Source organism: Salvelinus alpinus, chromosome 26, assembly GCF_045679555.1.
Source record: "Salvelinus alpinus chromosome 26, SLU_Salpinus.1, whole genome shotgun sequence".
NCBI classification, from domain to species: domain Eukaryota; kingdom Metazoa; phylum Chordata; class Actinopteri; order Salmoniformes; family Salmonidae; genus Salvelinus; species Salvelinus alpinus.
In genome coordinates this window covers 37452587-37480553 of record NC_092111.1, presented here as the reverse complement: position 1 = coordinate 37480553, position 27967 = coordinate 37452587, and the positions used below count along the sequence as shown (strand labels likewise).

The following is a 27967-nucleotide window of genomic DNA, read 5'->3' as shown; positions in this document are numbered from 1 at the left end:
AAGTAAGGGGCCTAAACAGCTGCCCTGGGGAATTCCTGCTTCTACCTGGATTATATTTGAGAGGCTTCCATTAAAGAACACCCTCTGTGTTCTGATAGACAAGTAACTCTTTATCCACATTATAGCAGGGGGTGTAAAGCAATAACACATACGTTTTTCCAGCAGCAGACTACGATCAATAATGTCAAAAGCTGCACTGAACTCTAACAAGACAGCCCCCACAATCATTTTATCATCAATTTCTCTCAGCCAATCATCAGTCATTTGTGTAAGTGCTGTGCTTGTTGAGTGTCCTTCCCTATATGCGTGCTGAAAGTCTGTGGTCAATTTACTTTCTGTGAAATAGCATTGTATCTGGTCAAGCACAGAGGTCTGATGTCCCCCTCCCTCTCTGGTCAGGCACAGAGGTCTGATGTCCCCCTCCCTCTCTGGTCAGGCACAGAGGTCTGATGTCCCCCTCCCTCTCTGGTCTGGTTAGACAGAGGTCTGATGTCCCCCTCCCTCTCTGGTCTGGTTAGACAGAGGTCTGATTATGTCTGTTGGGTCAATGCCCACTGACATCCTCTCGTTCCTGATGATAATAACAATTTTCCGTGAAATACGAAAGCGCTGTTGAGAGCAAGTGCAACTATTAGGCTGACTGGAACATTATGTAATACAGAAAATTGTGTAACAGTGGATTTGAAGACGTTAACATTGAACCGTTGAGTCTTTTATGTAACCTTTATTTAACTAGGCAAGTCAGTTAAGAACAAATTCTTATTTACAATGACGGCCTACGCCGGCCAAACCCAGAAAACGCTGGGCTAATTGTGCGCCTCCCTATGGGACTCGGCCGGTTTTGATACAGCCTGGAATTGAACCAGGATCTGTAGTGACGCCTCTAGCAGTGAGATGCAGTGCCTTAGACTGATGCGCCACTCAGGAGCCCAGGCTGTTGCAGTACGATTGAGTGTTGAATTACACGTTGATTTTAACATCTTTATACATGTAGACAATTTGTTTTCATCCATGAACATTCAGTGAAATACTTCAGAGAATGTAATGTACTGTATTTAAAGTCCTGTTCTCAGTGTAGTGTAGATTGAAGTCATGTAGACGGAAGGTTAAAGGTCAATGCATAGTAAAAGAAAAATGCATTTTACTACTGTTTAATCATCTAAACATAATTAGATATTTTTCCCCCAATTCAATTTTATTTTAATTTCAATGTATTAAATTGTGGAAACATGTTATATGCATCGGAGACAAAAAAACGGAATAACCTTTGTATGTGTGTAAACAAAGTTTTACTGATACAGTTGATAATAATAGTGATACTGCAATGAAAAGCTACCATATTACACATACCTATGGACATGAACCATCATGGGCACCACATGGAATATACTGTAATAAATAGTTGAACACAACATCTGTACACAGAAACAATGCCCCAAATCCATAGAAATGTCCAAGTACAACACATTCATTTTTTTCTTCTCATAAATTTACAATTGACGTTAAAAACTTTCCAAAATAAAACCGGTAAGGTAAATTTTTTTCTATTTAGTTCCATTTCATTGAAATAAAACAAGCAACTACTGAATTTGTAAGGTATTATTTACAGGTTAATACAACAAGCAACTACTGAATTTGTAAGGTATTATTTACAGGTTAATACAACAAGCAACTACTGAATTTGTAAGTTATTATTTACAGGTTAATAAAACAAGCAACTACTGAATTTGTAAGGTATTATTTACAGGTTACTAAAACAAGCAACTACAAAAAAGGCACAATTGTCTATACAACATGTACAAAAGAAAAAATTGTCTGGAGCTGACAAAAAAGTTAAAAGATCATTATCATAAGCATCTATTGATTGCACATACAATATGAATGTCAGAAACTGTGCTTGGAATGGTGATTTGCAGAGAAACAAACCCACCCTGAAGTGTTTTCAGTCTTAGAAAGTGACAACCATTACAAAATAAGAACATTGATAAGTAGCCTGGTTAACCAGATTGAACGTTGAGATCACCATTGTAAACTCAGCATTCAGTCTGGTTTTAATCAGGCTATTCGGTTGGGGGTTTCAGGTGGCGATGACCAGTCTGTCCTCATCATCGCTGGATGCCGAGTCATCATTGTAGTCTTCCGTTTCCTGCTGTCGTGAGGGCATCGACTGCCTCCGAGGCGTGACAGGCTCACTGGCTCCCTCTGCTGGAGGTTTCTTATTCTTATCCAGACCGCTGTCAGGAGCTGGGGCTGGAACTGGAGCTGGGGCCGGAGCTGGGGCTGGACCTGGCTGTGCTAGCGATGTTGTTACCCTCTCTTTCTTTTCTGAAGTCTGTGTGTCATCAGAGCCTCTGGAACCTCCGGAACCCCCTGACCCTGATCTGCTGCATGATGATGCCAATTCCTGGGCGAGACTTCCCCTCAGGGTGGCGGTGGGATGGGAAGCAGCAGACAGACAGCTGACTGAGGGTCCGGTTTCAGTCTGAGAGGAGGGCTGAGGGGCCCGTGGGGCTCCTGGGGCATCGAGGCTGCCCTGCCTCTCAAAGGGTCCGGCGAGGGGACTGAGGCCGGAGAGGGGGCTGAGGGAGGGGATGAGGGTGGGAACGGCGATGTTGAGGATCTGCAGGCCGGAGATGTGGGTGTGGTGGTGGGGGACTGTCCTGCTCTGTGAGGTGGGGGTGTGAGCCAGGACATGCAGGCCCAAGGTGGCATTGAGCGACAGGCCACGTTGGGATAGCAGCTGGGTGGAGGTCAGGCCTTCTGAGCTGGTCAGTGTCAGAGTCTCCAGACCCATGGACTGCAGCGTCTGGTGGGAGGCCCCGAGGGCCGGTAGACCAACCACCTTCCCCAGCCCAGTCACCTGCCCAAGCCCAGGCACCTGCCCAGCCACCTGCCCCTGCCCAGCCACCTGCCCCAGCCCAGCCACCTGCCCAAGGGGGAAGCAGGGCATGATACTACTGATGGGCTCCTGGACCACCAGAAGCTGGTTGACGGGGGATGAGGGACTCACCATACCATCAGCCTCGGGGGAGTTAGAGGAGTTGTGGAATGGGAGGGGGCTGGTGTTCCGGTGGATGACGCTCACAGCGGGGATGGTGAGCTGGACAGGGCCAGCCTGGATGGGCACGAAGGTGGAATAGGCTGCCAGGCCAGCGGGAACCAGCTGGATGCCCCCCACGGGGACCATGTTGTAGGGGGAGTGTGAGGGCTGCTGGGAGTGCAGAGGCAGGTGGCTGAAGAGGTGGGTGTTTGTCCCCTGTGTGGCCCCTGGTCCTTGGGTCGGGCCCTGGGAAGGAAAGTGCAAGGGGCTGTAGGAGGATGACTGGAGGCCATAGGAGGAGGTCTGAGTGCTGACATCTGTCCCGACAGGGACACCTGGGTCACTCACTGACAGGGCCAAAGTGCCATCCTGGGAAAGAGCAAAATAAAAACTAGTAATTATGACCTTTACTTACTGCATGACTGATCTGGAAACAGGACCAACACTGAACATACTCCTCATGCCTTTTCACAGGAACAACTTATTGAAAAGACATGAGAAGACGATACACCACATGACCAAAAGTAAGTGGACACCTACTTGTCAAACATCTCATTCCAAAATCATGAGCATTAATATGGAGTTGGTCGCCCCCTTTACTGCTATAACAGTCTCCACTTTTCTGGGGAGGCTTTCCACTAGATGTTGGAACATTGCTGCGGGGACTTGCTTCCATTCAGCCACAAGAGCATTAGTGAGGTCAGGCACTGATGTTGAGCGATTAGGACGGGCTCACATTCATCCCAAAGGTGTTAGATGGTGTTGAGGTCAGGGCTCTGTGCTGAGCAGTCAAGTTCTTCCATACCGATCTCAACAAATAATTTCTGTATGGACCTCGCTTTGTGCATGGGGGCATTGTAATGCTGAAACAGGAAAGGGCCTTCCCCAAACTGTTGCTACAAAGTTGGAAGCACAGAATCGTCAAAAAAATTATTTTATGCAGTCGCGTTAAGATTTCCCTTCACTGGAACTAAGGGGCCTAGCCCAACCTTGAAAAACAGCCCCAAACCATTATTCCTCCTCCACCAAACTTTACAGTTGGCACTATGTATTCGGGCAGACGTTCTCCTGGCATCCGCCAAACCCAGATTCGTCTGTAGGACTGCCAGATGGTGAAGCGTGATTCATCACTCAAGAGAACGCGTCTCCACTGCTCTGGACTCCAATGGCAGCAAGCTTTACACCACTCCAGCCAACACTTGGCATTGCGCATGGTGATCTTAGGCCTGTGTGTGGATGCTCGGCCATGGAAACCAGTTTCATGAAGCTCCCGACGAATAGTTATTGTGCTGACGTTGCTTCCAGAGGCAGTTTGGAACTCAGTAAGTAGTGAGTGTTGCAACCGAGGACAGACTATTTTTAGGCGCTGTGTGCTTCAGCACTTGGCGGTCCCGTTCTGTGAGCTTGTGTGGACTACCACTTTTCGGCTGAGCCGTTGTTGCTCCTAGGTGTTTCCACTTCACAATAACAGCACTTACAGTTGACCGGTGCAGCTCTAGCAGGGCAGAAATATGACAGACTGTCTTGTTGGAAAGGTGGCGTCCTATGACGGTGCCACGTTATAAGTAACTGAGCTCTTCACTAAGGCCATTCTACTGGCAATGTTTGTCTATGGAGATTGCATGGCTGTGTGCTCGATTGTATACAACTGTCTGCAACGAGTGTGGCTGAAATTGCCAAATAATCTAATTTGAAGGGGTGTCCACATACTTTTGTATATATAGTGCATGTGACTAGAAACGAGCCATTCATTGAAAGCTGATAATCAGAAATACATTCACCTTTTCATTCAGAACAGATTTGCTGAAGTGCCTCGCATAAGGGATTCAAGGGTATGGGTATGGAAGGGTATGGGTATGAAAGGGTATGGGTATGAAAGGGTATGAAAGTGCAGAGTGACTGGGATGGAGAGAGAGAGGATGGGGGGAGGAGGAGCACATGGTGGGGCTCACCTGGCTGAGCTTGGAGCAGCTCTTGCCCGGTGCGGGGGGACAAGGGGGCACGTCAAAGTCAGGGTAATCGATGGACATCTGCCTGCACGGCGAGACAGGGCTCATCATGGGCACCGACTCTGTGCCAGATGTGTGGGGGGGCGGGGAGTAGGGCAAGGGGCTGGAGAAGCCTCCGGAGATGGACATCTGCTTGACCAGGGAGACAGGGCTCAGCATGGGCACGGATTCTGTGTCTGAGGCATCGTGGGTGTGGGAGTCGGAGGCAGGGGGCTGGGGGAGTGACAGGGCAGCTGGGTGGTGGTGGTGGTGGATGGACAACTGGGCCAGAAGGGAGCTGGGAGGGAGCTCAGCCTGGAGGGAGGAGGGGATGTGCTGGGGGCTGGCTGAGACCGAGGGGTTGGTGGACAGGCCCGACTCAGCCTGGCTGTCATCCTCCTCTTCCTCATTATCATCTTCGTTGTCATCATCAGCACCTTCGGAGTCCTCTCCGTCTGAATCTGGGCGGTCTGTACTGCCCACCTGGCTATGGTCTCCTGGGGAAGAGAAACAGAGGGCTCTTAGTTACCAAGACAGAGAGATAGAGGGCTCTTAGTTACCAAGACAGAGAGATAGAGGGCTCTTAGTTACCAAGACAGGGGTATATATATATTAACCAACATTGATCTGAAACAGCGGTATATATACACTGCTCAAAAAAATAAAGGGAACACTTAAACAACACAATGTAACGCCAAGTCAATCACACTTCTGTGAAATCAAACTGTCCACTTAGGAAGCAACACTGATTGACAATACATTTCACATGCTGTTGTGCAAATGGAATAGACAACAGGTGGAAATTATAGGCAATTAGCAAGACACCCCCAATAAAGGAGTGGTTCTGCAGGTGGTGACCACAGACCACTTCTCAGTTCCTATGCTTCCTGGCTGATGTTTTGGTCACTTTTGAATGCTGGCGGTGCTCTCACTCTAGTGGTAGCATGAGACGGAGTCTACAACCCACACAAGTGGCTCAGGTAGTGCAGTTCATCCAGGATGGCACATCAATGCGAGCTGTGGCAAGAAGGTTTGCTGTGTCTGTCAGCGTAGTGTCCAGAGCATGGAGGCGCTACCAGGAGACAGGCCAGTACATCAGGAGACGTGGAGGAGGCCGTAGGAGGGCAACAACCCAGCAGCAGGACCGCTACCTCCGCCTTTGTGCAAGGAGGAGCAGGAGGAGCACTGCCAGAGCCCTGCAAAATGACCTCCAGCAGGCCACAAATGTGCATGTGTCTGCTCAAACGGTCAGAAACAGACTCCATGAGGGTGGTATGAGGGCCCGACGTCCACAGGTGGGGGTTGTGCTTACAGCCCAACACCGTGCAGGACGTTTGGCATTTGCCAGAGAACACCAAGATTGGCAAATTCTCCACTGGCGCCCTGTGCTCTTCACAGATGAAAGCAGGTTCACACTGAGCACATGTGACAGACGTGACAGAGTCTGGAGACGCCGTGGAGAACGTTCTGCTGCCTGCAACATCCTCCAGCATGACCGGTTTGGCGGTGGGTCAGTCATGGTGTGGGGTGGCATTTCTTTGGGGGGCCGCACAGCCCTCCATGTGCTCGCCAGAGGTAGCCTGACTGCCATTAGGTACCGAGATGAGATCCTCAGACCCCTTGTGAGACCATATGCTGGTGCGGTTGGCCCTGGGTTACTCCTAATGCAAGACAATGCTAGACCTCATGTGGCTGGAGTGTGTCAGCAGTTCCTGCAAGGGGAAGGCATTGATGCTATGGACTGGCCCGCCCGTTCCCCAGACCTGAATCCAATTGAGCACATCTGGGACATCATGTCTCGCTCCATCCACCAACGCCACGTTGCACCACAGACTGTCCAGGAGTTGGCGGATGCTTTAGTCCAGGTCTGGGAGGAGATCCCTCAGGAGACCATCCGTCACCTCATCAGGAGCATGCCCAGGCGTTATAGGGAGGTCATACAGGCACGTGGAGGCCACACACACTACTGAGCCTCATTTTGACTTGTTTTAAGGACATTACATCAAAGTTGGATCAGCCTGTAGGGTGGTTTTCCACTTTAATTTTGAGTGTGACTCCAAATCCAGACCTCCATGGGTTGATAAATTTGATTTCCATTGATAATTTTTGTGTGATTTTGTTGTCAGCACATTCAACTATGTAAAGAAAAAAGTATTTAATAAGAATATTTCATTCATTCAGATCTAGGATGTGTTATGTTAGTGTTCCCTTAATTTTTTTGAGCAGTGTATATTAACCAACATTGATCTGAGACAGCGGTATATATTAACCAACATTGATCTGAGACAGCGGTATATATATATATTAACCAACATTGATCTGAGACAGCGGTATATATATATTAACCAACATTGACCCGAGACAGCAGTACATATATACAGTTGTATATTTGTGTCATTCTCAAAACTTTTGGCCACGACGATCTTAACCAACATTGATCTGAGATAGCGGTGTCAATATGTTGAGATATTAACCAACATTCATGTGGGAACTTTGAAAATCAGATATCTGGTACAGACTATATCCCTCCCCACAGTAAGAAAGTCTGCCAAGGAATAGCATTAAGACTGGGTCAATAATGAGTCTGTCCAAAATGGCACCCTATGTCCTATATAGTGCACTATGTAGGAAATAGGTTTCCATTTGGGATGCACTTTAGATTTGAAGGACTGGTGATTCACATTCACACCCTTACAGGCCACCACAGGCCTTACAGGCCACCACAGGCCTTACAGGCCACCACAGGCCACCACAGGCCTTACAGGCCACCACAGGCCACCACAGGCCTTACAGGCCACCACAGGCCTTACAGTCCACCACAGGCCACCACAGGCCTTACAGGCCACCACAGGCCACCACAGGCCTTACAGGCCTTACAGGCCACCACAGGCCACCACAGGCCACCACAGGCCTTACAGGCCACCACAGGCCACCACAGGCAGAAGGAAGGATAAAAACAAATATCCTCTCAGTACCGGCCCGGGACCATAGAAAGCTTTTTAGCCTCGCTCTCTCTCTCCCTCGTTCTCTCTCTCCCTCGTTCTCTCTCTCTCTCCCTCGTTCTCTCTCTCTCTCGTTCTCTCTCTCTCTCCCTCGTTCTCTCTCTCTCTCGTTCTGTCTCTCTCTCTCATTCTGTCTCTCTCTCTCGTTCTGTGTCTCTCTCTCGTTCTGTGTCTCTCTCTCGTTCTGTGTCTCTCTCTCGTTCTGTCTCTCTCTCTCTCTCTCGTTCTGTCTCTCTCTCTCGTTCTCTCTCTCTCTCGTTCTGTCTCTCTCTCTCGTTCTGTCTCTCTCTCTCGTTCTGTCTCTCTCTCTCGTTCTGTCTCTCTCTCTCTCGTTCTCTCTCTCTCTCTCGTTCTCTCTCTCTCGCTCTATTGATGTCTTCCTCTCTTACGCTCTTCTCCTTTCTCCCTATCTATCATTATCTCTTCCTCTCTCTTCCTCTCCCTCCATTTGTGTAAAATTAGACACAGCAATTACCCCTCCCTAAATGCTGCCTGTGCATGCCGCCCACATGCCTCCCAGTAAAGAGGAGAACAAGCTGCATTTAGAATGTCTAATTAGGACCCTAGCAGTGACATCACAACACAGACCGTGACAGTCGGCATTTCATAGCGGTGTATAGTCATTATCAGGACAACTATCAAAAGGAATGTGGAAGGGTGATTCTGTTACTAGAGGCATAGGAGAGAGGTGTTGGATTCACCCGATGATGTTACATTGGGCTTCTGTCCGAGCGCGAATGTGTCTGTGTGAGGCGTTATCCAGTTACACATACTGTAGGAGTCTGAAACCCACAGCGTCTCTTGATTTAAATCAAAATGACAAGGAAGACACGGAGTGTAACAGCCACCTCTTAAACAAAAGCTGTTTTATAAACCTTCCTAATCAAATTCACATTTTGTGTTATAAACAAAGGCTTAAACCTGAGTTAGTTAATCCCAGTTTAGCTAGGGGATCTGTGTGGATTAAGAGATCTGACACTGAAAGTTAAAAAAAATCTAAAATATTACTACAAATCTGTAATATCCCTTTGACCTAAGAGGAATGTGTTTATTTCTGTCTCTCATTGAGAGAGCTGATGAACTGGCTTCATAACAGTCATCCCAGCACATACGTCAGTACGCCTGTGTGTATTACAGACCCGGTGGTGAATTCCCATTATAAATAGGCAGAACAACTATGTATGTCTTCCCAGAACATATGCCCCTACGTCAGTACGCCTGTGTGTTTTACAGTACGGTGGGTCGAAGCTGATATGTGACGTACCTGAGTCTTCTGCATCCTGGTCCTCCACACCCATCTCTATACACTTCTTACTGTGTGCCTTGGACTTCATATGCTTGGTCAGATTCCCTGTGGGAAGAGATTCAAGTTTATTAAATAAAATACAATTGTATTTGTCACATGGGCCGAATTCAACAGTGAAATGCTTGCTTACTTTATTTGTAACATCAATGCCATAGCAACAATATAAAATGAGATGCTCTTTACAAGTTGAGGAGCACTCTGAAATGAAACGCTAAAATCACATAGTAACCTACTTACCAATAAGGGGTTTATTTGAAAAACATTTTGGAAGGTTTGTTGAGATGGGAGGGGCTTGCACAGGAGGAGCTTACGTAAGACTGAGAACACTTTGTGTTCCAAATGGCACCCTATTCCCTTTATAGTGCACTATTTTTGACTAGGGCCCATAGGACTCTGGTTAAAAGTAGTGCACTATGTAGGGACTAGAGCGCCATATGAGACAAAGCCACGGTCTCTGGGCAGACAGCATATGTAATGGGTGAGTAAAGGGAACGTGGGATGTTGTGCTGACACTGTGTTATGTTACTGTTCTGCAGTGTGTGTAGACGGAATGGTGAATCGTACTGTCTTTTATTAAGAGACGGAAAGAGACAAAGTCTTCAAAACGACCTAGGGTTTCAAACAGGAAAAAGATTAGAGCGAAACTCGGTTGAAATTTTAAAAAACGCATTAAAATGTAGGAATTAAGTAATAAAGTGGAATATATGCCCTCATTCTAAATGAACTATCCTTCAATTTCATTGAACAGTGCGTAATTGGGCTCACAATGCGTGTTTCCTTGTCCAACAAAATATCAACAGTGTTTTCAGTGCATATCGCCTACGACACCAAAGCAACAGCCTGCTGCTGCAGTCAGTTACTGGTAGACGATCAAACAAAAAGTAGCTGTCGAGTTAAAAAAAAGAATGTTCACACTTTTTTTAAAAAATTTTAAATTTAATTTACCATTATTTAACTAGGCAAGCCAGTGAAGAACAATTTTTTATTTTCAATGACGGCCTAGGAACAGTGGGTTAACTGCCTTGATCAGGGGCCGAACGACAGATTTTTATCCTTGTCAGCTCTGGTTACTAGTCCAACGCTCTAACCACTAGGCTACCTGCTGGTTACTAGTCCAACGCTCTAACCACTAGGCTACCTGCTGGTTACTAGTCCAACGCTCTAACCACTAGGCTACCTGCTGGTTACTAGTCCAACGCTCTATCCACTAGGCTACCTGCTGGTTACTAGTCCAACGCTCTATCCACTAGGCTACCTGCTGGTTACTAGTCCAACGCTCTACCCACTAGGCTACCTGCTGGTTACTAGTCCAACGCTCTAACCACTAGGCTACCTGTTGGTTACTAGTCCAACGCTCTAACCACTAGGCTACCTGCTGGTTACTAGTCCAACGCTCTAACCACTAGGCTAAATGCTGGTTACTAGTCCAACGCTCTAACCACTAGGCTACCTGCTGGTTACTAGTCCAACGCTCTAACCACTAGACTACCTGCTGGTTACTGGCCCAACGCTCTAACCACTAGACTACCTGCTGGTTACTGGCCCAACACTCTAACCACTAGACTACCTGCTGGTTACTGGCCCAACGCTCTAACCACTAGACTACCTGCTGGTTACTGGCCCAACACTCTAACCACTAGGCTACCTGCTGGTTACTAGTCCAACGCTCTAACCACTAGGCTACCTGCTGGTTACTGGCCCAACGCTCTAACCACTAGGCTACCTGCTGGTTACTGGTCCAACGCTCTAACCACTAGACTACCTGCTGGTTACTAGTCCAACGCTCTAACCACTAGGCTACCTGCTGGTTACTGGCCCAACGCTCTAACCACTAGGCTACCTGCTGGTTACTAGTCCAACGCTCTAACCACTAGGCTACCTGCTGGTTACTGGCCCAACGCTCTAACCACTAGGCTACCTGCTGGTTACTGGTCCAACGCTCTAACCACTAGACTACCTGCTGGTTACTAGTCCAACGCTCTAACCACTAGACTACCTGCTGGTTACTAGTCCAACACTCTAACCACTAGGCTACCTGCTGGTTACTAGTCCAACGCTCTAACCACTAGGCTACCTGCTGGTTACTAGTCCAACGCTCTAACCACTAGACTACCTGCTGGTTACTAGTCCAACACTCTAACCACTAGGCTACCTGCTGGTTACTGGCCCAACGCTCTAACCACTAGGCTACCTGCTGGTTACTAGCCCAACGCTCTAACCACTAGGCTACCTGCTGGTTACTGGCCCAACGCTCTAACCACTAGGCTACCTGCTGGTTACTAGCCCAACGCTCTAACCACTAGGCTACCTGCTGGTTACTGGCCCAACGCTCTAACCACTAGGCTACCTGCTGGTTACTGGTCCAACGCTCTAACCACTAGACTACCTGCTGGTTACTAGTCCAACGCTCTAACCACTAGACTACCTGCTGGTTACTAGTCCAACACTCTAACCACTAGGCTACCTGCTGGTTACTAGTCCAACGCTCTAACCACTAGGCTACCTGCTGGTTACTAGTCCAACGCTCTAACCACTAGACTACCTGCTGGTTACTAGTCCAACGCTCTAACCACTAGACTACCTGCTGGTTACTAGTCCAACACTCTAACCACTAGGCTACCTGCTGGTTACTAGTCCAACGCTCTAACCACTAGACTACCTGCTGGTTACTAGTCCAACGCTCTAACCACTAGACTACCTGCTGGTTACTAGTCCAACGCTCTAACCACTAGGCTACCTGCCGACCACTTTACATTAACATATACAGTATATTATACCTTAACATTTATAAAGGCTTATAAGTAGTTTATAATAATTCATTTTCAGATATTACTGATTTATAAATCTGTAATAGACAGCTTAAAGCCATTCGTTATTGTAAACCAAAAGGTATATATATACCTTAAGGTGTAAATTAAGGCAGGGGTTAAAGTAAGGCGGCAAGGTCCGGTACGGCGTCCCGGCAAAAATTAATAGTAGTGGGTAAGCCATATCGATAGGCTCACGTTCTATCACAATTACAACATGCCAAAAGAAACTATAGGTTATTACACTATTAACAGTACTGCATGTCAGACACATGGACAACTAGCTAATTGACTGGAAACCGGGTGGAATACGCTTTCAAATTGCTTTGTGGTTTGAGGACAACACTTGCATTTTGTCAAGGTGGAGATGAGTGGCCGAGACCCGAGGTGCGCGCGGACAACAGCGGATGCATCAATTCATGCTACAGGTGTAGGCCTAATGAAAAATTGCAGAATATCATCACAATGTCTCTTTCCATTCATCAAATTGCGAGTGCACAGTGCACTGTTGGGATTTGGATGCTGAAATTATTTTGTGAGTGGACGAATGAGCAGCGGGTAGCCTTACAGGAGCGCTTTAGTCAAACAATCACTTAACAATCAGATGAAAACATCATGACTGGTTGTGTTTCTGCCACATTAAAAGGCATAGACAGCGGGTCCATAAGGCCAGGTGAAGCTTTCCCTAAAGTAAATGGAATTAAATTGCCAAAAGTATATAGCCTAATTAGCTTACTCCTGTCTATGAGGAAATAAAACATTCAAAACGGGCTATGAACTCAGATGATTTGGCCACAGAGAACCATTAGCTTCTTAAAAATAAATAAAAGTGGATTGTTTTTAAAATCGCATAGCCTAGTAACAAGGGCCCGCAATTTGGGCAGAGCGCGCTGCAAATACCAAATAGATGATTGTTGAGTTGCGACTGTCAGTGAAAAGCAGACAGATGAAGCCAGGCATATCGCAATATTTAAAAATACAATCAGGATAAAACAGTTTGGAAAGCAAATGGCTATTGCTGTGAAGAGATGACAATGAAAAGACTCCAATCTGTCTTTTAGTTATCAAAATGCGTAACTTAATTGAGCGAACAGTAGCCTATCTTATTGGTGCCAGCGGAGAACATCGGCCATATCCTCGGTGAGTGTGCATATTCACTGTCTTCATCATTGGGTCAGTGCCACTTTTGTTTGTTTTTGGACAATCTTTTCCTCCTCCAGATTAGATGGACGTCATATTATATTTGTGTCTACTCTTTCCGTAGGCCGATTATATGGATTAGACAAAATCGTTTTTATTGATTTGTTTGTTTGTCAGTGTCAGGTACGCTACGCTGTAATTTTTGTAGTATAAAAAAAATGTGCGCGCGCACTTCGTTGTCCTGTACCGGTAAGAAATTACATCTACTTTCTTTCACCACTGCATTCATGTATAATATAAACTGGGTGGTTAAAACCCTGAATGCTGATTGGCTGACAGCCGTGGTATATCAGACCGTATACCACCAGTATGACAAAATATTTATTTTTACTGCTCTAATTACATTGGTAACCAGTTTATAATAGCAATAAGGCACATCTGGGGTTTGCGTTGTGTCTAAGAACAGCCCTTAGCCGTGGTATATTGGCCACATACCACACCCCCTTGGGCCTTATTGCTTAAATACACCTTACATTTATAAAGGTGGGTTCATAATGGGTCAGCGGTCAAACGACCTCCACTCATCACTGTCAAAGGCTCCCTGAAACACTTCAGCGAGCAGGCCTTTCTAATCGACCTGGCCCGGGTATCCTGGAAGGATATTGATCTCATCCCATCAGTAGAGGATGCCTGGTTATTTTTTTATTTTTTTTTAAATGCCTTCCTCACCATCTTAAATAAGCATGCCCCGTTCAAGAAATGTAGAACCAGGAACAGATATAGCCCTTGGTTCTCTCCTGACCTGACTGCCCTTAACCAACAGAAAAACATCATGTGGCGTTCTGCATTAGCATCGAATAGCCCCCGTGATGTGCAACTTTTCAGGGAAGTTAGAAACCAATATTCACAGGCAGTTAGAAAAGCCAAGGCTAGCTTTTTCAAGCAGAAATTTGCTTCCTGCAGCACAAACTCAAAAAAGTTCTGGGACACTGTAAAGTCCATGGAGAATAAGAACACCTCCTCCCAGCTGCCCACTGCTCTGAGGCTAGGAAACTCTGTCACCACCGATAAATCCATTATAATTGAGAATTTCAATAAGCATTTTTCTACGGCTGGCCATGCTTTCCACCTGGCTACCCCTACCCCGGTCAACAGCACTGCACCCCCCACAGCAACTCGCCCAAGCCTTCCCCATTTCTCCTTCTCCCAAATCCAGTCAGCTGATGTTCTGAAAGAGCTGCAAAATCTGGACCCCTACAAATCAGCCGGGCTAGACAATCTGGAGCTTTTTTTTCTAAAACTATCTGCCGAAATTGTTGCAACCCCTATTACTAGCCTGTTCAACCTCTCTTTCGTGTTGTCTGAGATTCCCAAAGATTGGAAAGCAGCTGCGGTCATCCCCCTCTTCAAAGGGGGGGACACTCTTGACCCAAACTGCTACAGACCTATATCTATCCTACCCTGCCTTTCTAAGGTCTTCGAAAGCCAAGTCAACAAACAGATTACCGACCATTTCGAATCCCTCCGCACCTTCTCCGCTATGCAATCTGGTTTCAGAGCTGGTGATGGGTGCACCTCAGCCACGCTCAAGGTCCTAAACGATATCCTAACCGCCATCGATAAGAAACAATACTGTGCAGCTGTATTCATTGACCTGGCCAAGGCATTCGACTCTGTCAATCACCACATCCTCATAGGCAGACTCAATAGCCTTGGTTTCTCAAATGATTGCCTCGCCTGGTTCACCAACTACTTCTCTGATAGAGTTCAGTGTGTCAAATCAGAGGGCCTGTTGTCCGGGCCTCTGGCAGTCTCTATGGGGGTGCCACAGGGTTCAATTCTTGGGCCGACTCTCTTCTCTGTATACATCAATGATGTCGCTCTTGCTGCTGGTGAGTCTCTGATCCACCTCTACGCAGACGACACCATTCTGTATACTTCTGGCCCTTCTTTGGACACTGTGTTAACAACCCTCCAGACGAGCTTCAATGCCATACAACTCTCCTTCCATGGCCTCTAACTGCTCTTAAATACAAGTACAATTAAATGCATGCTATTCAACCGATCGCTGCCTACACCTGCCCGCCCGCCCGTCCGGCATCATCACTCTGGATGGTTCTGACTTAGAATATGTGGACAACTACAAATACCTAGGTGTCTGGTTAGACTGTAAACTCTCCTTCAGACTCACATCAAACATCTCCAATCCAAAGTTAAATCTAAAATTGGTTTCCTATTTCGCAAACAAAGCATCCTTCACTCATGCTGCCAACTAACCATCCTACCGATCCTCGACTTCGGCGATGTCATTTACAAAATAGCCTCCAATACCCTACTCAATAAATTGGATGCAGTCTATCACAGTGCCATCCGTTTTGTCACCAAAGCCCCATATACTACCCACCACTGCGACCTGTACGCTCTCGTTGGCTGGCCCTCACTTCATACTCGTCGCCAAACCCACTGGCTCCAGGTCATCGACAAGATCCTGCTAGGTAGTCACCCCTTATCTCAGCTCACTGGTCACCATAGCAGCACCCACCTGTAGCACGCGCTCCAGCAGGTATATCTCTCTGGTCACCCCCAAAGCCAATTCCTCCTTTGGCCGCCTCTCCTTCCAGTTCTCTGCTGCCAATGACTGGAACGAACTACAAAAATCTCTGAAACTGGAAACACTTATCTCCCTCACTAGCTTTAAGCACCAGCTGTCAGAGCAGCTCACAGATTACTGCACCTGTACATAGTCCATCTATAATGTAGGGCAAACATCTACCTCTGTATTTATTTATTTATTTTGCTCCTTTGCACCCCATTATTTATATTTCTACTTTGCACATTCTTCCACTGCAAATCTACCATTCCAGTGTTTTACTTGCTATACTGTATTTACTTCGCCACCATGGCCTTTTTTTGCCTTTAACTCCCTTATCTCACCTCATTTGCTCACATTGTATATAGACTTATTTTTCTACTGTATTACTAACTGTATGTTTGTTTTACTCCATGTGTAACTCTGTGTTGTTGTATGTGTCGAACTGCTTTGCTTTATCTTGGCCAGGTCGCAATTGTAAATGAGAACTTGTTCTCAACTTGCCTACCTGGTTAAATAAAGGTGAAATAAAAATAAATAAAAATAATGAAGTTACAGTCAGATATAACCTATATAAATATACACAAAAGTATGTGGACACCCCTTTAAATTAGTGGATTCGGGTTTCCATGGCTGAGCAGCCACACACAAGCCTAAGATCACCACGTGCAATGCCAAGCGTCGGCTGGAGTGGTGTAAAGCTTTCCGCCATTGGACTCTGAAGCAGTGGAAATGCGTTCTCTGGAGTGATGAATCACTCTTCACCATCTGGCAGTCCGACCGACGAATCTGGGTTTGGCAGATGCCAGGAGAACACTACCTGCCACAATGCACAGTGCCAACTGTAAAGTTTGGTGGAGGAGGAATAATGGTCTTGGGCTGTTTTTCATGGTTCAGGTCCCTTAGTTCCAGTGAAGGGAAATCTTAACACTACAGCATACAATTACATTATAGAGGATTCTGTGCTTCCAACTTTGTGGTACCAGTTTGGGGAAGGCCCTTTCCTGTTTCAAAATTACAATGCCACCGTTCACGAAGCGAGGTCCATACAGAAATAGTTGGTCGAGATCTTTGCTGAAGAACTTGACTGGCCTGCACAGAGCCCTGACCTCAACCCAATCGAACACCTTTGGGATGAATTAGAACACCGACTGCAAGCCAGGCCTTATCGCCCAACATCAGTACCTGACTTCACGAATGCTCTTGTGTCTGAATGGAAGCAAGTTCCCCGCAGCAATGTTCCAACATCTAGTGGAAAGCCTTCCCAGAAAAGTGGAGGCTGTTATAGCAGCAAAGAAGGAACCAACTCCATATTAATGCCCATGATTTTGGAATGAGATGTCCACATACTTTTGGTCACTTAGTGTAACAACTATTGATTAATGTATTATAAGCCAGACCACGCTACTGCTGCCGTCAGCACTGACCTTTAGTCTTGAAGGAGAAGTTGCAGTGGGTGCAGTGATAGGGCCGTACGTCCGAGTGGGTGCGGATGTGTTTACGCAGCATGCTGGGCTTCTTGCAGCGGATCCCACAGTCCTCACAGATGTATTTACCACGACCCCGCCCACGCACGTACACATAGTCTTCGTTAGATTTCAATCTGCACGGTTGACAGAAGAGGTGAGAAATAATCAAGTGTATTAAACCAAACAATTCAAAATCCTTAAATTATTTAAATCAAATAAATGTGAAATATTTTGAATATGGCTGAGATACATACCCTCCATCAAATATTTTGACTCTCCGTGGCTCTAGTTTGGATGAGGAAGAATCCTTGTCTGATTCACTGCTCACCTGAGTCTCAGGTTTCACTTTGCTGTTATTCTCAGCTGTTAGAGACTTCTGATGCTTTAGGACCTAGGGAGTAAGTTGATTTGAGAAAATAGCTAAGCACAAGAAAAGATCATGTGATAACAAGGCTCCTTCACAAATTTCCATCATAAAATGATGGCTCAAATTGATTGGATTAAGGACTAGAACATTTAACACTGATAATACAAATACAAAATAAATGTGCAAAATGGTTGTAACCTTAGGCATGACGTCTTTCAGCTTGCTTGAATAGGCCAAGATGTCTGATTTCATACTTGTCGTTATGGCCTCTGTGTAGTGTATTTTCTTTGAGTTCTGCTTGGAGTTGAAGAGAGACATCACCACCTTGGTGGGCAGGCCCAGTGGGTGGGGGTTGTTGGGGCTCACCGCCCAGGTGGAGTAGGCCGAGACCTTCTGGTCCGTCTGGGGGACATGCAGAGGCCTCCTCTTCATCAGGTAACACCAGGTGAAGGTGGTGGCAGTTTTCAGGCTGGGGAAAGACAGGCGGTGGCTGTCTCGTGTGTTGACCACAGATACAGATGAGGCCAGTTTCACCTGTCCGTGGAAAGTAGAGGGTCTAATGGGACACTTGGCAGGGGGCCATTTCTGTTCCTCGCTCTTGTCTTGAGGCTTCAGGCAGGCGTTCGCTGGCACGGCGGAGACGTGACTTCCTGGAGAGGTGGTTAATGCAAAGCTTGGCTGTAATTGAGCAACTACAGTAGATGGTTCATCCTGTTCGGTGCTTTCAGGTGTCATAGTCTTGCGGTTATTAGGAGTCTGGGCGTTCTTTTCATCCTCTGGTTTCTCGTGTTGCAGTGGAGGAGCCACAGTTTCAATGGGACTGTCTGATGATTCAGTGGCGCACACCTGCCGGACTAGCATTAGTTTCCGTTGTCTAGTCACCTCTGCCATGTTGGAGTTCAGGTAGTTGACGGACCTGCCGTCAGTGAGGCATGCAGCACCATGTTCATCCTTTGCTCGCTTCTGATGTTTTTCCATGGCGATGTCCAGGCTATTGGCAGGGGAGAGCATTCTCTTGCTTGAGGCAATGGGCTCCTGTTGTGGACAGAGGGTCACAGCTGCCATTTTCTGGGTGCAGTGTAAGGAGCCCAGGGAGGGAGCTATTTGAGTTTCACCAAAATGGTTCTGGGTATTGGAAACTAAACTGTGTTTTACTTGAAGGCCAGCAGATGCTGGAGGCCTGTCCTTGTTCATATCTGGTACAGTCTTTGTGTCTGTATTTACAACATGAAGGTTGTAGAGGCTGCCTTTACTGGCCACAGAGGGGGAAGGGTGCATCAGCTCATGGGTTATCAGGATCTGTGGCAATTGGGGAGCACCTGGCTGGTTTTGAGAAGGTCGGTTGTTTTGTAGGCCTATAGGCAATATTATCGACTGTGTCTTATTCCCTACAATCTGATGACACGGCTGTGCCACATAGACATTGTGGAGAACATCTGAAGACTTTGACACACTTTGCATCCGGTTGGCAATGGGTATTGTTAAGACGGGCAAGGTTGTCTGAGTACCTTGTGTGGAAGAGTATGTTATGCTTGATCTCAGAGCAGGACACCGCAGTTGGTACTTGGGCACAAAGCTTTTCTTGTCTTGAGAGTCAGCAGACTTGTTCTGAGCATCTTCTTGGCTGATCACGACATTAACTGCAGATTGCTGTAGATTTTGGCATGTCTGAACCCTTGATGTTAGGTGCCAAGGGTGTGGAAGACCATGAACTTGAGGCAGTTGACTTTGGCTGCCCAGGTTAATGCTTTGCACCATTTTTTCGTTGTTGTGTTGCTGGAGAGTTTTTCCAGAATGCAAAATAAAAGGTTGGGCAATAGGAGGATTGTTGGCAGTCTGTTGCATCTGTTGAGGCCTCTGCTGAGATATAGAGATTACAGTGGGGAGCCTCTGGACAGCGATGGCATGATTGCCGACATGTTGCTGACTCTCCGGCCCAATCTTTAAAGACATCTGGCGAACCAGTGGCCCCCTTCGCCTTTCAATGAGAGGTACATGCGGAGACGAGGAGGTTTGAGCACTCTTTCGCAGTTCCATTGGTGACATTGACCTGTTGGGTGGCAGAGACCTGCTGGGAGACCCACTGCCACAGTCGAAGGACTTGCTGCGATAGTCGCAAGAGATCTCCACTGAGGGTTGAGTGCAACTGATCTGTTCTGAGGCAGCACGTCTCATCATGCCAGGGACCCCTAGGGTGTTGAAGGCTATTGGTAGCCCTTGAAGATCACAGATTTTGTTGACACATTCTCCTCTGGAGGGACTCTCGGACCTTAATGGCTCGTCCCAGTCGAAGGAGGCTGATACGCTGGAACATCTTGAGAGGCTACTGTCCCTGCTGAGGCTTCGAGACAGTGAGGACTCGAAGCTGGATTCTCCAGAGGAGTGCTCCATCTGAGCCAGACGGATTCTCTTCTTCTTGGGTGGAAGCTTCTCTGTGGGTAGCTTGGACAGGCTCTCGCTCCTCTGGGGCCAGTTGAATGTATCTGCAGCCTTTTCCCCTTGCTCAGTGCTATGACCGTTATGCTCCCGATCAGGTTCCTCTGTGACCAGGATTTCAGGAATGTTGTTTTGGCGAACCAGGCGAGACTGCTGGACAGCAGCACAGCTCTCAGCCACTGCTGCTAATGTGCGGTCAACACGGTTTTCCATCCCTCCCTGGTTGGCACATTTAGGTATGGACATCTTTTCATGGTAGCTCTCTAATGAAAGATTGGCTGTAGCATCTGCCTTAATTTTTCCTGTTCTATGGCCATCTTTGTCCAGGAAATCAACAGGAGAGGCTCTGTCAATAGATTCAGAGATCTCAAATGAATTGGGCCTGCTTAGAGAGTTGGTATGTCTGATAACTGATGTACCGCTGCCTTGCCTCTGTAGGTCGCCTCTTTCTTTACCAGAGGTGTTAACCTGGGTTTCTCTGATCGGTGACAGTCTTGATTCTGTAACTCCTGCTACTAGCTGAATTTGAGGTATTTGCGGTGGGTTGCTTTTAGGCAGTAGATCAACCATGATAGAGTGCTGAGAAAATGTCTGACCTGAACTGGCTGTTGATAGTTGGCAAGAATCAAAACTAACAGAGCATGGGGGATTGGTGTCAGTTGGTGATTGGTCATCATCGTCACCAACACTCTTCATTTTCCTTCTTTTTCTAATTGATTGCTGTTGATCCATTATGCCTGAAATACCTGTTGTTCTGGGAACTAATGGCTGCTGCATGCCACGCTGAAAAACATCCAGCTCAGTCTCTCTGACAGACATCAGCTTGTTTTTCGGACCATGAAGTTCTGAACAATAGAATTTCTTGTGATTTTCAAAGTTTTCCAGTTTTCGGTATCGATTACGACAGGTCTCACACTCATACATTGTGCCTTTGCTCTGCTGAGGCTTTCGGTTTGGGTCTTGTGCATGCTCAAAAGACCTGCTCCTTTGCATTGTCACAGTGGACACGCTAGAACCATGGTAACCTTCATCCATGGAACGGACTGAGGAAAGGACCTCACTTGTGGAGAAATGTTCCACTGCTACTTGACGTACAAGGGTACGAGAATGTATTGCTGGATTTGGGGTACAGGGAGCAGATGAAAACACATCATCGTTTAAGGAACTCATTTTTTCATCAAAAGACTGGCAGATCCGTAGTATGTGGGGTTGTTGGGTAACGTTTGGTGGGAGACCCGAGTGCCCTGGAGTTGTGGGCATAGAATTACTTCTTGTTATTGGTAAACAGTCCATCGGTGGATACTGATTAGGTACAGACAATAGCAATACTTGCTTAGAGTTTTCTGTGGGGGTGAATGGGGACTTGGGTATGTCTGAGCTGGAACTTGACCTTCTCGCCATTGGTTTAAGGTCAAACTGAAAAGAGTCTTTAAATATATACGATTTGGGGGAGTCTATGCTACCTCTCCTGGAAAGAGAGGTCCTTCTTGGTTTGACACTGTCCAGCTGTTTGTCGTCAACCACTGCCTCATTGTCTGATATTAACTTTGAGATCCGCTCCTCGAGAGAGAGTGCTTTTGTTACTAATGGTGGACGCATTTGTCCTTGCACAACATGTGGCTTCTCCACCGAAGCCACATTCATAACAGTGGCAACCACTGCAGGGAGATTAGGAAGTGCATTTTTGGTGACATCCATGTCTGTTGGTGGGGTGAGCTTTACAAAGGGACTCGGGGGACTCATGGCCTGGTCTGCGCTTTCAGAACGTGAGAAATACCCAGAGTCTGTGCTGCCTAAACTGCGGGGACTAAGCAGACACTTGCCCTGCTGCTGCTGAGAAAAGTCTGTGGCCTGCTGCCTTTGAAGCTGACCATGTCCGCCTCCTGGTGGGGACCTACACTGTTGATCCTCATCCTCACTTCCTGCATCCTGTAGGGGGCTTGTGCAATCCACCTCTTTCAAGGACGACAGGACGGTGATGCTGGATCTTAGATGTGCCGTTTGGAAGTCCCTTTGCCTTTGGGCAGTAGCCTGCTCAGGGGTAGAGTCTGCGACTCTTGGACTGTCCGCCCGCTGAGGCGAGACATTAACAGGATAGACGACTACTTTCGGGAGGCCAGCTGTCCCTTTGGACTCGTAGCTCCTCTGACTCGTCGTTGGTTTAAGCGTTTCGAAAACAGCCGATAGGTCCCCTGCATCCCCATGGTTGCCTTGTGTTGTGCCTGCACTCTGCAAACTGCTCTCAGAGAATGCTGCAACACTGCTTTGTGACGAGTCAGGGTCCAGGTCCGCTGTGCTACTTTCTTCGTCACTGTCCCCGCTTTCCTCTACATCTGAATGTGTTCCGGGTGCTTTGTCAGACTCCACGGAGAGGGACCCACTTCCAGAGTCGGAACGTGCCACAAGCCCCAGTTTTATTGCGTGAGCATGGGATTTCTTATGTTTGTACAGATTGCTCTTGGTCTTGAATGAGAAGCCACATGTAACACATGGGTAGGGACGTTCTCCTGTGTGGGACCTGATGTGCTTGAGGAGCACACTAGGCTTTGCACATGCCCGACTGCAGTATTCACACACATACTTCCCCTGCTTCTTAGGCTTCTGGTGCTTTGGGGAGATGCTACACATCTGTTCAAGACCAAAGTTCACAACTGTGGCCATATGGACTGGGTTGTAACCAGGTGTAACAGGGACTTGAATGGTACTGGGGACACTGGCAGATAAGGACTGGCATGTGTGGACCACCGGTGGCTGGCTCTTGGGTAAGGAATTGGAGCCAGATGGAACAGGTGCATGAGTATGGGCAGCGGAGGGCCCAGTACTGAAGCTCATTTGTAGAACAGGCTTTTCCCGGTTGCTGAAATACTGTGTAGCATGCTGTGAATTCTGCAAGGGAGTAGCCTGGGTAGAGGCCTGCACGGTGGTGTAGCTCTCTTGTTTATTTACAAAGTAAGTTTGCATATGGCCAGGCTGAGTTTGGAGTCCAAAATGTACAGCTGGCATAGCATTCAATTCACTAATAAACTGGGCAGAAAGAGTTTGACTTGGTTTTCCAACAGATGTGACTGGAAAATGTGTGTTTCTTTCTGCCAAGGAGCTGAAGTCCGGTTCCATAGCCTTGAGCAAGACCTCAAGTGGAGCACTGCTGTGGTAAGCAGATTCACCTTCACATCCAGTTGCGCCGCTCTTACGGTCCTTGAGCTGCTCAGATTCCCCAACACCAGAGGCAGACCCCTCTTTCCCACTGACCGGATCAAGAGACTGTGACTTTGAGGAAGACACTTCCCTCTGCTTCAGCCTATCACTGTCAATGGATGATGTCACTTCCTCAGAGGATTCAGCAACAGGCTGAAGGTACTCCGTATCTCTGTTCCGGCTTGGTGAGCTGGCAGGGTTTCGAGAGGGGCTGTCGGGATTGGAGCAGGAGTTCGCAGCCTCCTTGGACGAGGTACGTTGGAGTGTTGCCACAAAGGTCTTGGACTGCAAGGGCTTCTTCACAGGAGATTTGGGTATTTTCTTCAGCTGGTTCTCTGTCACTACCTTTTTCCTCTTCAGTCCCTTTATGTTATCTGCACTTGTTCGACCACACTCATTGATCCCTGTGAAGCAAACAAAAAAAAAGAACAACAAAAAAAAAAGATAAATTAACATTCATGTTGAAATAATATTAAAACCTTACGATAAAGTTGATAGTTTCTGCAAAAATAAAAAATATTCCCATATGCTATGAGGATCTTCACTGAGAATAGACATGATTCACTGCATTGAGATTCACCAACCAGATATAAATCTGGTTTTGGTCTGTGTTAGAAGAAATCACCCTGCCAACTGTGCTACCAAGCATCCGTTTCTTGATCAATTGGAAGTGAAAGTTAGTCACGTCCTCAATGTATGGAATTCCTCTCACATTTTTCTGACAGTTTCATCCAAATAATGTTGTGTCGCAGGCATATTCCTAGTTTATTTTTTATCCTGCACAAACTATTCAGAACATGGTGATCAATTAGGGTATTTCACAAAATAAAACACAAATCATCATCACAGCAACGATTACATAACCAGTTGCATTAAGTATCCGACTTTCTACCAGAAAGATACATGTCTGTACTCTACCTGGTCCATCCGTGTTTTTAAGGCTAGCAGCAAATCACTGTCTGTCGGTCATTCAGTAAAACCTCTTATCCTCAACACCAACTCTAGCCAAGCTTTACCGCTCGCTGCCTTTTGTCTCTAACAGCTCCACAGATGAGGCTTTGTGCTAGCTGTGTGTCTGCAGGACTCTGGAAGCTCTCCTCAGCCGCTCTAGCTGTGTGTCTGCAGGGCTCTGGAAGCTCTCCTCAGCCGCTCTAGCTGTGTGTCTGCAGGGCTCTGGAAGCTCTCAGCCGCGTTGCTGTGTGTCTGCAGGGCTCTGGAAGCTCTCCTCAGCCGCGCTAGCTGTGTGTCTGCAGGGCTCTGGAAGCTCTCCTCAGCCACGCTAGCTGTGTGTCTGCAGGGCTCTGGAAGCTCTCCTCAGCCGCGCTAGCTGTGTGTCTGCAGGGCTCTGGAAGCTCTCCTCAGCCACGCTAGCTGTGTGTCTGCAGGGCTCTGGAAGCTCTCCTCAGCCGCGTTGCTGTGTGTCTGCAGGGCTCTGGCAGTTCTTCCTCAGCCGCGCTAGCTGTGTGTCTGCAGGGCTCTGGAAGCTCTCCTCAGCCACGCTAGCTGTGTGTCTGCAGGGCTCTGGAAGCTCTCCTCAGCCGCGCTAGCTGTGTGTCTGCAGGTCTCTGGAAGCTCTCCTCAGCCGCGCTAGCTGTGTGTCTGCAGGGCTCTGGAAGCTCTCCTCAGCCACGCTAGCTGTGTGTCTGCAGGGCTCTGGAAGCTCTCCTCAGCTGCTCTAGCTGTGTGTCTGCAGGGCTCTGGAAGCTCTCCTCAGCCGCGCTAGCTGTGTGTCTCTAGCCACTGAGGCCCACGCATCAATACAGTATGTTTAAAACCCACCCTTTCCTCCCACCCTCTGCCTTTCTTTCTCGCTCTCTCTTCCCCTCTTCGTCTTTCCCACTCTTTTTCAAAACATCCCTTACCATTTTTCCCTTTCATTATGATGCGGTGGATTAGTTGAGGATAGATGAATAAAAGCATACCGATCTCCAATATTTACCTTAATGCAATGGTAATGTAAATACATGACATATGCATACATGGCCATGTACTGTTATAATCTCCCCCCAGCACAGCCAGAAGAGGACTGGCCACCCCTCAGAGCCTGGTTCCTCTCTAGGTTTCTTTCTAGGTTCCTGCCTTTCTAGGGAGTTTTTCCTAGCCACCGTGCTTCTACACCTGCATTGCTTGCCGTTTGGGGTTTTAGGCTGGGTTTATGTACAGCACTTTGTGACATCAGCTGATGTAAGAAGGGCTTTATAAATACATTTGATTGACATTTGATTGATACATTAAATAGGTAGTGCATGTGTGTTGTTATAGTACGCAGATGTAGTCAGTAATGATGTCAATCCCTCATTGCACTTAGCGAATCAAATGTTACCAGCGCTAATTAGTAGCATGTCATATGAATACATAACATCCAATACAGTCAGGGAAACAACAGGTGTATTTCATTACTACGTTACCACATAACTCAGTCAAATTGCTGTCAGTCTGTTACCCAACAAAATAATCTACTGTTCAAACCGGACACACCCATTGAGGGCTGTCCCAGAACCTCTAAACCTGGCCTTGTGGTCTAAGTGACATACGGTGACCCCGGCATGATTTGATGGCTTTAAGAAAGGTATTTCCCCCATTACCCACAAATGACGTCAAGGTTCCTATTAGTCCCTGACATCCTGATATATATTGGCCCTAAGTTACATTTGGTCTTATAAATTAATGAGCTTATAAATCACTTATCTGCACTTGTGATAAATGTGCTTTATTATCACCCATGTTTTAGCTGAAATGAACTATACTGGAATGTCACTGGGAATACAATAATAGTCATATATATTATTATATAAATATCTCCTAATATATAATAACAGAACGGCTGGGAGTTAGAATGCAAGGGGGAAAATGACTGAAAGTCAAGAAAGAACAGTGGCCATTCACAAAATTAAGAAAAGGCGTGTCATAGCGTCCTAGTATAGCAACACATATTGACAGAGTAAAGCTGCTTTTAACAGTGCCTTTCCAGGGGGGGGGGGATTAACCTGTGATTGACAGGCCAGGTGACATCATCAGCTGGTGTATTTTGAGAGGGGATTTAGGTATTCTATATATTGTTAGTTCCGAATCCTCTCTCTTCAACACATAACCCCAACCAACCTCATTCAAAAGGGAGAAACAGTCAGAGCAAGCTTATAGCTTACACAGTCTATAAATAAAAGTTGGGCGTTTCTGAGATTCATGTGAGATGAGGTAAGGAGTGGTTCATCCTAGTTCTCAGGGTATTGTTGAATCAGGTAAGCTGAGGGCTGGGTTCAGAGCTAACCCTGTCCGCCATCGCATCATGTCCTTTACAAGAAGTGTTACATCACAGAACACTTCATTAGCAGGTCAGAAAATAGCTCTCTCACAAGGGGCCATTTCCAGCACTGAAAAAGCAGTGCCTTCTGATCTATGGTAAAACCTGGAAGACTAGGCTTTTCTACAAGTGTATCCTATACAGCACCCTATTCCCTATATCGTGCACTACTTTCAACCAGATCCCTATAGGCCCTGGTCAAAAGTAGTGCACTAAAAAAGGGAATAGGGTGCCATGTGGCATACATCCTGTGTAAGGGGATCAGGGGGATTTAATGGGATAGAGGAAATACCGGAAACCCTCCAAGTCTAGTAATCTCCTTGGCATACTCACACTGAGCTTCCTAGCTAAGGAGCACAGCCTTACAGACTTCAAGGCATGCAGGAGAACATATTTAGACTAAGGCAATGTCCCAAATAGCACACTATTCCCTAAATAGCGCACTACTTTTGACCAGAGTCCCATTGGTCCTGGTGGTCAAAAGTAGTACACTACATAGGGAATAGGGTGTCATTTGGGGACATTGGGGATGCACACTATATCCACTAGTTCAAAGAAACTGGACCATAGGACAATCTGACCAGTACATCTCTCTGTTTGTCTACCGTTTGCATAATCCACCCAAGTAAAATGCCTTTGCATTAGTCCGCCTCATGACTACTGTGATTGACCAATTAAAATGTTCGTTGCATTCATAATACAGAAAACAAGAAAACGCTGAATTGACTGACGTCGGGTACATACAGTGCATTGGGAAAGTATTCAGACCCCATGACTTTTTTCACATTTTGTTACGTTACAGCTTTATTCTAAAATGGATTAAATAAATAAAAAATGTGTGATCAATCCACACAGAATATCCCATAATGACAAAGCGATGAGGTTTTTTGTAATTTTTGCAAATGTATAAAACTTAGAAAACAGAAATACCTTATTTACATAGATATTCAGACCCTTTGCTATGAGACTCGAAATTGAGCTCAGGTCCATCCTGTTTCCATTGATCATCCTTGAGATGTTTCTACAACTTGATTGGAATCCACCTGTGGTAAATTTAATTGATTGAACATAATTTGGAAAGGCACACACCTGTCTGTATAAGGTCCCACAGTTGACAGTGCATGTCAGAGCATAAACCAAGCCATGAGGTCGAAGGAATTGTCCGTAGAGCTCCGAGACAGGATTGTGTCGAGGCACAGATTTGGGGAAGGGTACCAAAATAATTTCTGTAGCATTGAAGATCCCCAAGAACACAGTGTCCTCCATCATTCTTAAATAGAAGAAGTTTGGAACCACCAAGAGCTGGCCACCCGGCCAAACAGAGGG

The 27967-nt window shown here is 46.7% G+C and overlaps 1 protein-coding gene across 6 annotated transcripts in view; it reads right to left on the bottom strand.

The window, feature by feature from the left end:
• Window positions 1-1266: 1266 nt before the first annotated feature.
• LOC139555291 (zinc finger protein 40-like) overlaps window positions 1267-27967 on the bottom strand; it is a 111866-nt gene continuing 85165 nt past the window's right edge. For 5 of the 6 annotated variants that reach the window (XM_071368979.1, XM_071368976.1, XM_071368978.1 and 2 more), the window contains 6 exons: window positions 17908-23744; window positions 17597-17733; window positions 17301-17476; window positions 9295-9381; window positions 4993-5525; window positions 1267-3409 (listed from right to left, as the gene is read on the bottom strand). In XM_071368979.1, coding sequence (XP_071225080.1) covers window positions 2078-3409; window positions 4993-5525; window positions 9295-9381; window positions 17301-17476; window positions 17597-17733; window positions 17908-23744 — 8102 coding nt within the window. In that variant the 3' untranslated portion in view covers window positions 1267-2077. Of the gene's footprint in view, window positions 3410-4821; window positions 5526-9294; window positions 9382-17300; window positions 17477-17596; window positions 17734-17907; window positions 23745-27967 lie in introns of all 6 variants that reach the window. The other variant, XM_071368981.1, reaches the window with a different exon arrangement.